We start from the raw sequence: 11,269 nt of genomic DNA, 5'->3' as shown, positions 1-11,269 counted from the left end.
ACTTGTAGGTTCATATTTGAATATCCCTGGTGGATGGTTTTGAATCAAGAGACTAGCCAACACTTCAGAGGAGTAAGTAAATCAGTTCCATGTCCAATTCTACACCATCTCAACCACTTAAACAGTAGCTTCTATAATAGAGGGGTAAACCAATAACAGACAGAGGCTATTCTTTTTCTGTAGATTTATTAGAACAAAGAATTGTCCCTACATCATTAGGACCAGAGTTTAGCTGTCGGCAGCCTCCTGTTCCTGAGCCCTGAGGAAGCTGGCCTTCTTCTGAGCAACACGGTCTTTCCTCTGGGCCAGAGAGAGCTTGGCACGGTTCCACCTGGGGGAGACAAACATGTCAGAATTACTACATTAACATGACTACAATGCCAAGGGCAGGGTTGGGGACAATTCAATAAGTAAACTGAAATGTGTTATGTTAAAATACAAAGAGGTAGATTGAAATGGAATTGACCCCAACTCAGACCATGATCATCTAGTCAAGTTTACCATAACAGCATGAAAACCAACAACGCAGTAGTAAGTACTGCATTCCAATAGAAAATAGCCAAAATTGCTCATCAACTTGCCTCTTCTTCTTGACTTCTTTCTTGGGCTTCTTTTCGTGGACTGGGTTGTTACGAATGCCAGCATGGGCCTTTTTGTACATCTCCTCAACCTGCGAGACAAGTGTGGCAAACATTAGTACCATGTGGAGTGAGTAAATAAAGGAAATTCCACAGACCAAATACATATTAACGCAATTGTACAGAGGCTCCTGCTGGATGCAGACTTGATTCAGTATAGTTTCTACTCTACACACTTTACACATCCAGTTGATAATAGGAATGAGTTGGATGTCACATTTGTCAGTTGTATTTTAGGACTCGTACATATGTGACAAATGTATTAACTGTGCTGCTCTCAGCCCCGTCTTGAAACGTTGATTACATCAATTTGGGCAAATGAAGGACCAACTACAATTTGCTCAGCCTCAAGTGCATCATCATCAAGCAGCAGTTACTACAGACTTTCCCCTCCTGTAGATCAGAGAACATTGAATAGTAAGTTAACGCAGAATCCCAAACCAGGCCCTCGCCCCTACCAAATCGTTTTGAGGGCACTCTGGTGTCACGTGTTGCTGACAACTCCAAGTGGAGACATCCTAAGTGATGAGGGAATTAAATTAAACCATTAACTTCAGGACACACGGGTGACTTGAATGACAATTCATGTTCCACATTTAAATAGGGCTCCGTGAACACGCAAATGGAGGGCCATGGGGAAGGGACTGGTTTGGGATTCAGCACAACTTTCCCTTCAGAATTTATTTGCATCATAAGCTGATATGATCCCCAGTATGCTTACAGGCACGAGGCCTAAGAATTGAACAGAGCAGTAGTAGCTAACCATGCTAGCTCAGGTTTAGTTTGGTTCAGTGAAAACCGGGTAGAACTGGGTGTGTGATACAATCCCAAGTGGCTACCTGTGCAGATAAACACGTAACCATCCAGCTGTGGTCTAATTTAACTAATAGACATGTATTGGCAGGCACCTCCCGATACATCACAATGAGTTCAGAGTGAACTTTGAACTTGCCGTATCAGGGGCAACGCCATTCTTGATGAAGCGAGAGAACTGTTTCTTGTATGCGTCCTCATCCTCCTCCATCAGATAGCTCATGTACTCGGACACATTGACGCCCATGATGTGCTTGCGGTGGACCTCTGCATTGAACTCTTTGCTCTCCGCATCATATCCAGGGAAGCGCTTCGTGCTTGGGAGAAAGGAAGGGGAAGAGGGGACAAGACAATGTCAGCCAGAAAGGGAGTACTGACCCAGTCATATTGACTGAGGATTATAGGCAGTGCACTAAGACCAATAGTTTCACTAATGCCATATGAAATGATTGATCGCAGAACACCAAGAACATAACATTTGGCTGGTAAACTACTGATTCATATTGCTCTCAGCCCCGTCTTGAAACAGGACATGTTACATCAACCTGGGCAAATGAAGGACCAACTACAATTCACTCAGCCTCAAGTGTATCATCATCAAGCAAAACATAGATCCTGGCCACCTCAGAAGTACTTGCCTAGTCCCAGATCTGTGTGATGTATACAAACAAATCTTGACCTGGGGGTGTATGCATCATGTGCCTCAAGAGTAGGAATGCTGATCTAGGATCAGTTTTGCCTTTTCAATGACAATGAATAAGATTGTGGACGGGGGGGGAACAGATCCTAAATCAGCACTCTTACGCCAAGACACTTGATACATACGGCCCCTGGCTACAAAAACGTGTTCTTAAACCAGGGAAAGTGTAATTACCTGTGGGGGATGGACAGGCCTCCATCTACAGCCCCCTTCAGGGCTCCGAAAACCTTGTTGCCAGTGCTGGTTCTGGCGAGCCCTGCATCCAGGTAGCAGGTGAACGCACCTGGCTGACCGTCGATGCTCTCCACGTTGAACTCATCTCCAGTGACCTCCACCTGTCCCTCGTACACCTTGTCCAGGCCAAACTTGTTCAGCAGCTGGAGGGGAAGACAAAAACAGGATTGGAGAAATCTGTTGTAGTATTAAGCCAAGCTGACTACATTGGTAGGGTGTTCTCGCTCAGCAAGAAAGAAACACCGTAGGTGGCTAAAGCAGAGGTCCTGTATGACTCAGTTGGTAGAGCATTGTGCTTGCAATGCCAAGATTGTGGGTTCCATTCCCAGGGTCACCCAAATGTAGAAAATGTATGCACGCATGACTAAGATGCTTTGGATAAAAGTGTCTGCTAAATGGCATATTATATTACAGTCAGTTGCTAAACAAGTGGATCAAGTCAAACTGACAGGTGGCCTTTCGCCTGTAACTGCCAATTCCTCACAATGAGCAAAAAGAAAAGCATGGTTCAACAGGATTGTTTGGCCATTCAGATCCAGAACAGACATACTTCTCATGTAATACAGGGAATCATGGCATCTCTATAACAAACAATCCAGAACGCGATCCAGAGTTATGTCAATAGCTTAGAAATGAGTTCAAGGTGTAAAAGATTAAACAAGGTTTGCGGAAAGGAAATGGCACGAGCAATGTTGAGAAATGCCAGCTTTCATTAACAGGGTAGAAACATAGAATACCCATTAACTAATAGTGCTGCAAATTGAACAAAACTATGGAGGGAGCATCAGGTCAGAGCAGGGGTGTATGAGAGCTGATCTTACCCTGCGGGCCAGCAGCAGACCAGTGCAGTAGGCTGCTGCGTAGTTAGTTAGACCCACGGCGATCCCGTACTTGGGCAGCTCGTGGGAGTAGGCAGCGCACACGATCATGTCCCCCTCGATCTTGGCATAGGCAATCTGGAGCAAATCACATAAGTAACACGAGAAATAATGACAATATAGTCTACAACATTTAAGGCAATATCACGTGATGCGCCGATTTCTGGTAACCAACCCCTCATAGTATGGCACATCTCTGATTAACTCAAATCAAAGCGTCATGAGATATCTCAGATTACCTCAAATCAAAGCGTCATGAGACATATGAGAATGGGGTCAATCTAGTTGAATTGAGCCGAGAATGCAGTTCCAAATTTTGCTCGGTGGATTAAACTGGACTAGAGCATGGTGCTCAGGTGGCAACAGTTGTGGGTTTGACTCTAACATGGGCCACATGTGTAACTGTCAATTGTGTGTTACTGATGAATGTGTTACTGTCAATCGTAAGCTGCTTTAGAAAAGTTTCTGCTAAATAAATTGTCCATTCTGGTAATTCCCCCCCCCCCCCCATCTTACCTGGCAGACGATATCCCGGTTGGAGAAGCGGACAATCATCCTGTATTTGGGTGTGTTGTACTTGTTTTTATCTTGGATGACCAGGCGCTTACGGGCGAAGTAGTCAGTCTTTCCCTCTATGCAGAACAAGGATACCAAAGTCAGTGAGATGGAGGTTTATCAATGGAATTAATAGGGAATTTAGTGTGAAAGGAAATATCAAGACAGTCATGGCATTTGCAACTCCAATCACGTGCTAAAACAAATAATTTTGACAATTTAGAAATCCCTTACCTCGCCTCCTCCTGAATTTGACCTGGTACCTCTTGAAGTAGGACTTATTTTTCACCACTTTTACAAAACCCTATAAAAGACAGTAACCCAATTAGCATGTCGGTACAACTACCTGGCTACTTGTCAACAGACAAAGTAGACCTAACGTTACACATGCTGCACTGAAAGTTGATTTTATGTGGCTAAACTGTCAGACATTGTTACACCAAGTCTTGGGCCCATCTTCGCTGATGGGCTAGTTAGCAGTTAGTTAGCACTACTTTGCGGTGTTCAGCACAGGGATGGATTTTGGGCACTGACCACATTTTCCTATCCCGGTCCAAAATCTGTACCATGCGATATATGAAAAAACTATTTCACCAACTGTCGAACTAGTTGACCACATTTTCTACTAGCCAGCCGGTGTGAAAAGTACTAGCCTCGGGCTAGTTTTAATTTCGATCCTCTGACTTTGGCAACACTGCAAACATGTTTATTAGCGATTCACATCACTGGACTTGATTACAGACAATGTAACAAATCGCTAAGAAGATCTCTAGAGCTACAGGAAGCATGAACTGATTCAGGCGGCCATTAGGCCACGTTTGATAGACCCCCGTGAGAGGTAACTGGACGGAATCCATCTTCATCTATGGCTTTCAAAATCATCTGAAACATGTGATTGCACACAACACATATCTGATGTCTTATATATGTATGTAGGAACATATTTTGGCGTTTTACTAACCATTTTCAGTCTTTTCTGTCTCCTTAACCAGGAGCCTGGAGTCAAAGACAGGGGATTTGACTCCGCTGCATTAGAAAAAGGAAGTTTGCATTGCGCATGTTGCGTAAATAGCGTGTCGCAGGATGTAGCTTTAGAGTACGACAAATGCTACACTGCCCTCTACTGTATAGGGTGGACAATGTCAATACCAGGTGATAAGATGGCTCCAACAACAGTACATGGTAAAAAATGTGCATCACTGAGGGATTTTCCTTTGAGGGTTTGTAATAAACCCTCCAAGTACTTTTATTGAAGGCATTTGCAAAGTGTCCTACAACACAAATTACATCACACTGTGACTGTGCCATGCTGTGTGTGCATGCATATTATGAACATCTACTGAATAAAAATGAACATTGCAATAGGAACATGTTAATAATTAAAACAACAGACCCAAAGGATGTTGTATAGAAGACACATGGGACATCAAAGGGAGGGTTTTTCTGTAATTATGTCTGATTTTCATTCCATAGTAGACAGTATTGTGTAAGCAAGAGTCTTAAGTCAGTGTTTTTTTTAAGACAGACGAGGGTGTGGCTGATATAAGAAATATGATATGTTTGTAAGCACTGGAATTTCCATGTAAAACCAGAAACGTTTGTTTGATGACCTTTTGTTCTTATGTGGATCATGATAGTCGGTTCTGCCATTAACCTCATTCTCACCTGTTTTAAAAAAGGCAAAGTGCTTATTTTAGTCTGAGCTGGACAGCTTACAGTGAACCTTTATTTCAACATCTTCTGTCTGACATTGAATAGTATCCCTGTCACTAATCTCCCGTGGGCAGATTCTGCATCGATTTTACTTCTGGGTTAACCAAGATTACTCTTTCACCCCCTCTGAGTGTGACATGTTTGCTGTAATCCACTCTAGACAGCAACATTCCAAAACTTCCCGTGGAATTGATACTACTGTCAGAGGCAACAATGAGCCACAGGTGAGTTTGTGCTGTAGTGATTGGCTTCCAGTACTTTGCAGTTACTCTTGGCTTTAGTAGACTACAACTAATAGGAACATATTCTTTTACAGAGAAAAAATAAACGTCACAAGGTGTTATTATATGAACGCTGGTTTATATGTTGGATGAACAATGACATTTAAGAACATACAGCTGGCGGGTTATACATTCCATCGGCAGGATAGAACAGCAACCTCTGGTAAGACACGGGGCTGGGGCCTATGCATATATGTGAACAACAGCTGGTGCACGATATCTAAGGAAGTCTCAAGGTTTTGCTCGCCTGAGGTAGAGTATCTCATGATTAGCTGTAGACCACACTATCTACCTAGAGAGTTTTCATCTGTATTTTTCATAGCTGTCTACATACCACCACAGACTGATGCCGGCACTAAAACCTCGCTCAATGAGCTGTATACCGGCATAAGCAAACAGGAAAATGCTCATCCAGAGGCGGCGCTCCTAGTGGCCGGGGACTTTAATGCAGGGAAACTTAAATCAGTTTTACCTAATTTCTGTCAGCATGTTAAATGTGCAACCAGAGGAAAAAATTATAGACCACCTTTACTCCACACACAGAGATACAAAGCGTACAAAGCTCTCCCTCGCCCTCCATTTGGCAAATCTGACCATAATTCTATCCTCCTGATTCCTGCTTACAAGCCAAAATTAAAGCAGGCAGCACCAGTGACTGAATCTATAAAAAAGTTGTCAGATGAAGCAGATGCTAAACTACAGGACTGCTTTGCTAGCACAGACTGGAATATGTTCCGGGATTCTTCCGATGGCATTGCGGAGTATACCACATCAGTCATTGACTTATCAATAAGTGCATCAAGGAAGTCGTACCCACAGTGATTGTACGTACATTCCCCAACCAGAAGCCATGGATTACAGGCAACATCCACACTGAGCTAAAGGGTAGAGCTGCCGCTTTCAAGGAGCGGGACTCTAACCTGGAAGTTTCTAAGAAATTCCACTATGCCCTCCGACGAATCATCAAACAGGCAAAGTGTCAATACAGGACTAAGATCGAATCGTACTACACTGGCTCCGATGATCGTTGGATGTGGCAGGGCTTGCAAACTATTACAGACTACATAGGGAAGCACAGCCGAGAGCTGCCCAGTGACACGAGCCTACCAGACGACCTAAATAACTTCTATGCTCGCTTCGAGGCAAGTAACACCGAAACATTCATGAGAGCATCAGCTGTTCTGGACGACTGTGTGATCACGCTCTCCGCAGCCGATGTGAGTAAGACCTTCAAACAGGTCAACATTCACAAGGCTGCAGTGCCAGACGGATTACCAGGACATGTACTCCGAGCATGCGCTGATCAACTGGCAAGTGTCTTCACTGACAATTGTATTTATTTTATAATTTTTTATAATTAATATTTTTGGCCCTTTTTCTCCAATTGTGCGCCGCCCTATGGGTCTCCCGGTCGCAGCCGGCTGTGACAGAGCCTGGACTCGAACCCAGAATCTCTAGTGGCACAGCTAGCTCTGCGATGCAGTGCCTTAGACCACTGCGGCACTCGGGAGGCCCTTTCACTGACATTTTCGTCCTCTCCCTGTCTGAGTCTGCAATACTAACATGCTTCAAGCAGACCACCATACTTCCCCCGTGCCCAAGAACACTAAGTTAACCTGCCTAAATGATTACCGACCCATAGCACTCACATCTGTAGCCATGAAATGCTTTGAAAGGGTGGTCATGGCTCACATCAACACCATTACGCCAGAAAGCCTAGACCCACTTCAATTTGCATACCGAACCAACAGACCCATAGACGATGCGATCTCTATTGCACTCCACACTGCCCTTTTACACCTGGACAAAGGGAACACCTATGTGAGAATGCTATTCATTGACTACAGCTCAGCATTCAACACCATAGTGCCCTCAAAGCTCATCACTAAGCTAAGGACCCTGGGACTAAACACCTCTCTCTGCAACTTGATCCTGGACTTCCTGACAGGCCGCCCCACAGGTGGTAAGGGTAGGTAACAACACATCCGCCACGCTGATCCTCAACACAAGGGCCCCTCAGGAGTGTGTGCTCAGCCCCCTCTTGTACTCCCTGTTCACTCATGACTGCACGGCCCGGCACGACTCTAACACCATCACTAAGTTTGCTGATGACACAACAGTGGTAGGCCTGATCACCGACAACGATGAGACAGCCTATAGGGAGGAGGTCAGAGACCTGACCGTGTGGTGCATGGACAACAACCTCTCCCTCAACGTGATCAAGATAAAGGAGATGAATGTGGACTACAGGAAAAGGAGGACCGAGCACGCCCCCAACCTCATCGACTGGGCTGTAGTGGAGCAGGTTGAGAGCTTAAAGTTCCTTGGTGTCCACATCACCAAAAACTAACATGGTCCAACCACACCAACACAGTCGTGAAGAGGGCATGACAAAACCTATTCCCCCTCAGGAGACTGAAAAGATTTGGCATGGGTCCTCAGACCCTCAAAAGGTTTCACAGCTGCACCATTGAGAGCATCCTGACGGGTTGCATCACTGCCTGGAATGGCAACTGCTTGGCCTCCGACCGCAAGGCACTACAGAGGGTAGTGCGTACGGCCCAGTACATCACCGGGGCCAAGCTTCCTGCCATCCAAGACCTGTATCTATGCATAGTCACTTTAAAAACTCTACCTACATATACATATAACCTCAATTACCTAGACACCGGTGCCCCAGCACATTGACATTGACTCTGTACTGGTACCCCCTGTATATAGCCCCGCTATTGTTATTTACTGCTGCTCTTGAATTATTTGTTATTCTTATCTCTTACTTTAATATTTTTTTGTAGGTATTTTCTTAAAACTGCATTGTTGGTTAAGGGCTTGTAAGTAAGCATTTTACTGTTTACTGTTGTATTCGGCGCATGTGACAAATACAATTTGATTTGATTTATATTGTATTATATGATATTGTTTAGATTATTTTTAATGACATGAAAAGTATGATACAGAATTATCAAATGGGTCTATATTTAAGCAATCAGGCACGAGGGGGTGTAGTATGTGGCCAATACAGCCCTTTGCCCTTATATTGGCCATATATCACAAAACCCCGAGGTGCTTTATTGCTATTATAAACTGGTTACCAACGTAATTAGAGCAGAAAAAATATATGTTTTGTCATACCTGTGGTATATGGTCTCATATACCGCAGCTGTCAGCCAATCAGCATTCAGGGCTCGAACCACCCAGTTTATAATCTCTGATAGTGTATTTTGTTGTGTGCTGACAAGAACTAATAGACATGAACTTGATACATTTTTCAAAAGGCTGTTGACAAAAACCTAGCTATAGCTGATGGAGTTAATATAGAGGTCAAAGAGTTGATCAAGGAACTTGAAGGTTTCTTGTTTAAACAACTGTAGCTAAGTGTACGGTAATAAAATAAACAGTAGATGGCAGTAGTAGTGTACTATTTTTCGGTAGTTGGGTTTTTGAGGTCGACTGACGTGACGCATGCTCTGTACAGTGGATGTAAACATTGGAGCTGCCCTTTTGTTGGCACGAGCTGGCACTCGATTTGTGTACACGTATTCGGCTCGATGGGTTGGTTGGACGTGGAGCTGTTGCCTGGTGGAATCAGCTAGCTAACTAGCAGACTCGGCCTAAAAATAAATCCGAAACCAGGCTATTGAACTTGTTTAAATTCAATTGCGCAAGTCTGTGCAGTTGTACTTTGGTCAATGGAAAGTTAATGTTTATCTCGCAGGATTGAAAACGCGACTAGGCACGGTAAGCGCGGTTCAGACTTTTTTATTTTTTGTGAGCAAGGAGCTGTTGCTTTGGCTAACAACTACAGTAACTAGCTAGCTAACGTTAAAGTGTTTGGAATTAGCCTGGAGCTAATCATGTGTTTGGTATGTTGATATATAGGGCACCGCATTTCAGTTAGGCTTTTTATGTCGCCAAATAGGTAGTTGTTTAGGTATTACAACAAGCTAAGCTAGCAATCTAACTAACGTTAGCAACTTTCATAAGCTGTTTGCTCATCGAATATATGCTCAACGGTTAGCTATGAATTCATAAATCATTGCTAGTTGAACTTCATGCAAACTGTTTACTGAATCCTGTAGCCATCCAATGAACTTTAACAGAAAGTTAGTTATAACGTGGACAGCTAACAAACTTACGCCTCATTTATAATGACTGTAGAAACAACCCCCGTTAAACACATTTCAGTTGCTGTACGTTAGTTACGTTTTACTGTCATAGTAACGTTAACGTTAGTCACACAATGGTGGAACTGAAATATTTTATTTGCTAATCGTTTTACACTTTTGAGACAGCATATCTAGTTGAAGATAATCTGTTTCTAGTCCACCACAGTCAATTTCCATGTGGGGTCTTTTAAATTATTCAAATGAGGGTTTCCTGGATGACAAACTCCTGTAATTTAAGTAATTGGCTGAGAGAGAGAACTGCAACTGTTACCTCTACTGTACTGCCATCCAATTCTTTGTGTACAGTGAGAAATAAGTCAGTGTCAGTAGGGCCAGCCAAGGACATTGATTTTCCATTCGCCTTTTTTAGCTTGTTTACTTTTCATGGAATGTAAGCACACCAAGGGATTTTCATCATAGGTGCTAGATTAAATCTTTGCTGAAATGTTTCTATAACCCCCACTGTTTCCATCTGAGCCTTAGAAGTAAACATAGCTGCAATCTCACTATGCAGGAACACTCCTCAACCCTAGCTCTCTGGGTATGTCCCAAATGGCACCATATTTGCTAAATGTTGAACTACTTTGACCAGAACCGTATGGTCAAAAGTAGTGGAATATTTAGAGAATAGGGTGCAATTTGGGACGTAGTGGGTGCTGAAGATCCCCTTTCAGCATGATCCACTTAACTGCTGATCCAGGCATGCAGTCATCTGTTGCTATGCTGGGTGTTAGTTAGTAATGCTGTAGCTAGCTGACACACGTTTCTTCCTCCTTTTTCATATCACTGATCGACTAAAGACAAAAAATGTCACCCACCCTATTCTACCACTTCGTAGCTTAGACCTTGCCTAGTTGATAACACTAGGAAACTACTCCTCACAGGCACACCTGTTTTTAGACATTAAGGTTAAGCGCTTTGTAATACAATCACATGCTGCTCTGTCCTGCTGTCTTACAGTCCAGGCCTGCCATGTAACCTCTGTGATTTCTTGGCTTGTTTGTTGGCTAGGAGGAGTAGTGGAGAGAAGCGATTAACACTGGGATCCCGGGAGAGGGACAACTCTTCACATTTCCCGAAAAAATGAAATGACAAGACCCAGGAAATTAGTTTACATTTTTCACCAATGTAGCGCTAATGTAATTCCACGAAATACACATGTGCAGCAGCAGATTGGCAAAAAATAAAACAGCACATCTAAACAGGTTGTTACATGGAAGCCTTTAGACTAGAGTATTTGCTTCACACAAAGCACATGCATAATTGACAATGCCGGACTGCACACAAGACC

At 43.5% G+C, this 11,269-nt stretch overlaps 2 protein-coding genes across 3 annotated transcripts in view; one reads left to right on the top strand and one right to left on the bottom strand.

The window, feature by feature from the left end:
• Positions 1–169: 169 nt before the first annotated feature.
• Positions 170–10,952, bottom strand: LOC115158970 (60S ribosomal protein L5). The gene is made up of 9 exons (XM_029708397.1): positions 10,937–10,952; positions 4,780–4,907; positions 4,053–4,122; positions 3,780–3,895; positions 3,207–3,341; positions 2,326–2,528; positions 1,591–1,768; positions 582–670; positions 170–331 (listed from the first exon to the last, which is right to left on the bottom strand). Exons 1-9 carry the CDS (start codon positions 10,950–10,952, stop codon positions 229–231), a joined length of 1,038 nt encoding a protein of 345 aa, XP_029564257.1. The 3' UTR covers positions 170–228.
• The window catches only part of evi5b (ecotropic viral integration site 5b), a 61,579-nt gene continuing 59,632 nt past the window's right edge, over positions 9,323–11,269 (top strand). For both annotated transcript variants that reach the window (XM_029707730.1, XM_029707727.1), the window contains exon 1: positions 9,323–9,550. The gene's annotated coding sequence lies outside the window, so the exon portion shown is untranslated. The remainder of the gene's footprint in view (positions 9,551–11,269) is intronic.

The sequence above is a fragment of the Salmo trutta genome, chromosome 22, assembly GCF_901001165.1.
Source record: "Salmo trutta chromosome 22, fSalTru1.1, whole genome shotgun sequence".
NCBI classification, from domain to species: Eukaryota; Metazoa; Chordata; class Actinopteri; order Salmoniformes; family Salmonidae; genus Salmo; species Salmo trutta.
Note: the sequence above shows the minus strand (reverse complement) of the source record. Positions and strands in the feature narration are given on the sequence as shown.

Bases quoted from the DNA above. Each gene is read 5' to 3' on its own strand.
- LOC115158970 (XM_029708397.1), bottom strand. The intron at 4,123-4,779 runs GTTAGTAAAACG...TGTCTTTTATAG, and splicing joins GACAGAAAAGACTGAAAATG to GGTTTTGTAAAAGTGGTGAA. The intron at 2,529-3,206 runs GTAAGATCAGCT...CTTCCCCTCCAG, and splicing joins GTCTGCTGCTGGCCCGCAGG to CTGCTGAACAAGTTTGGCCT.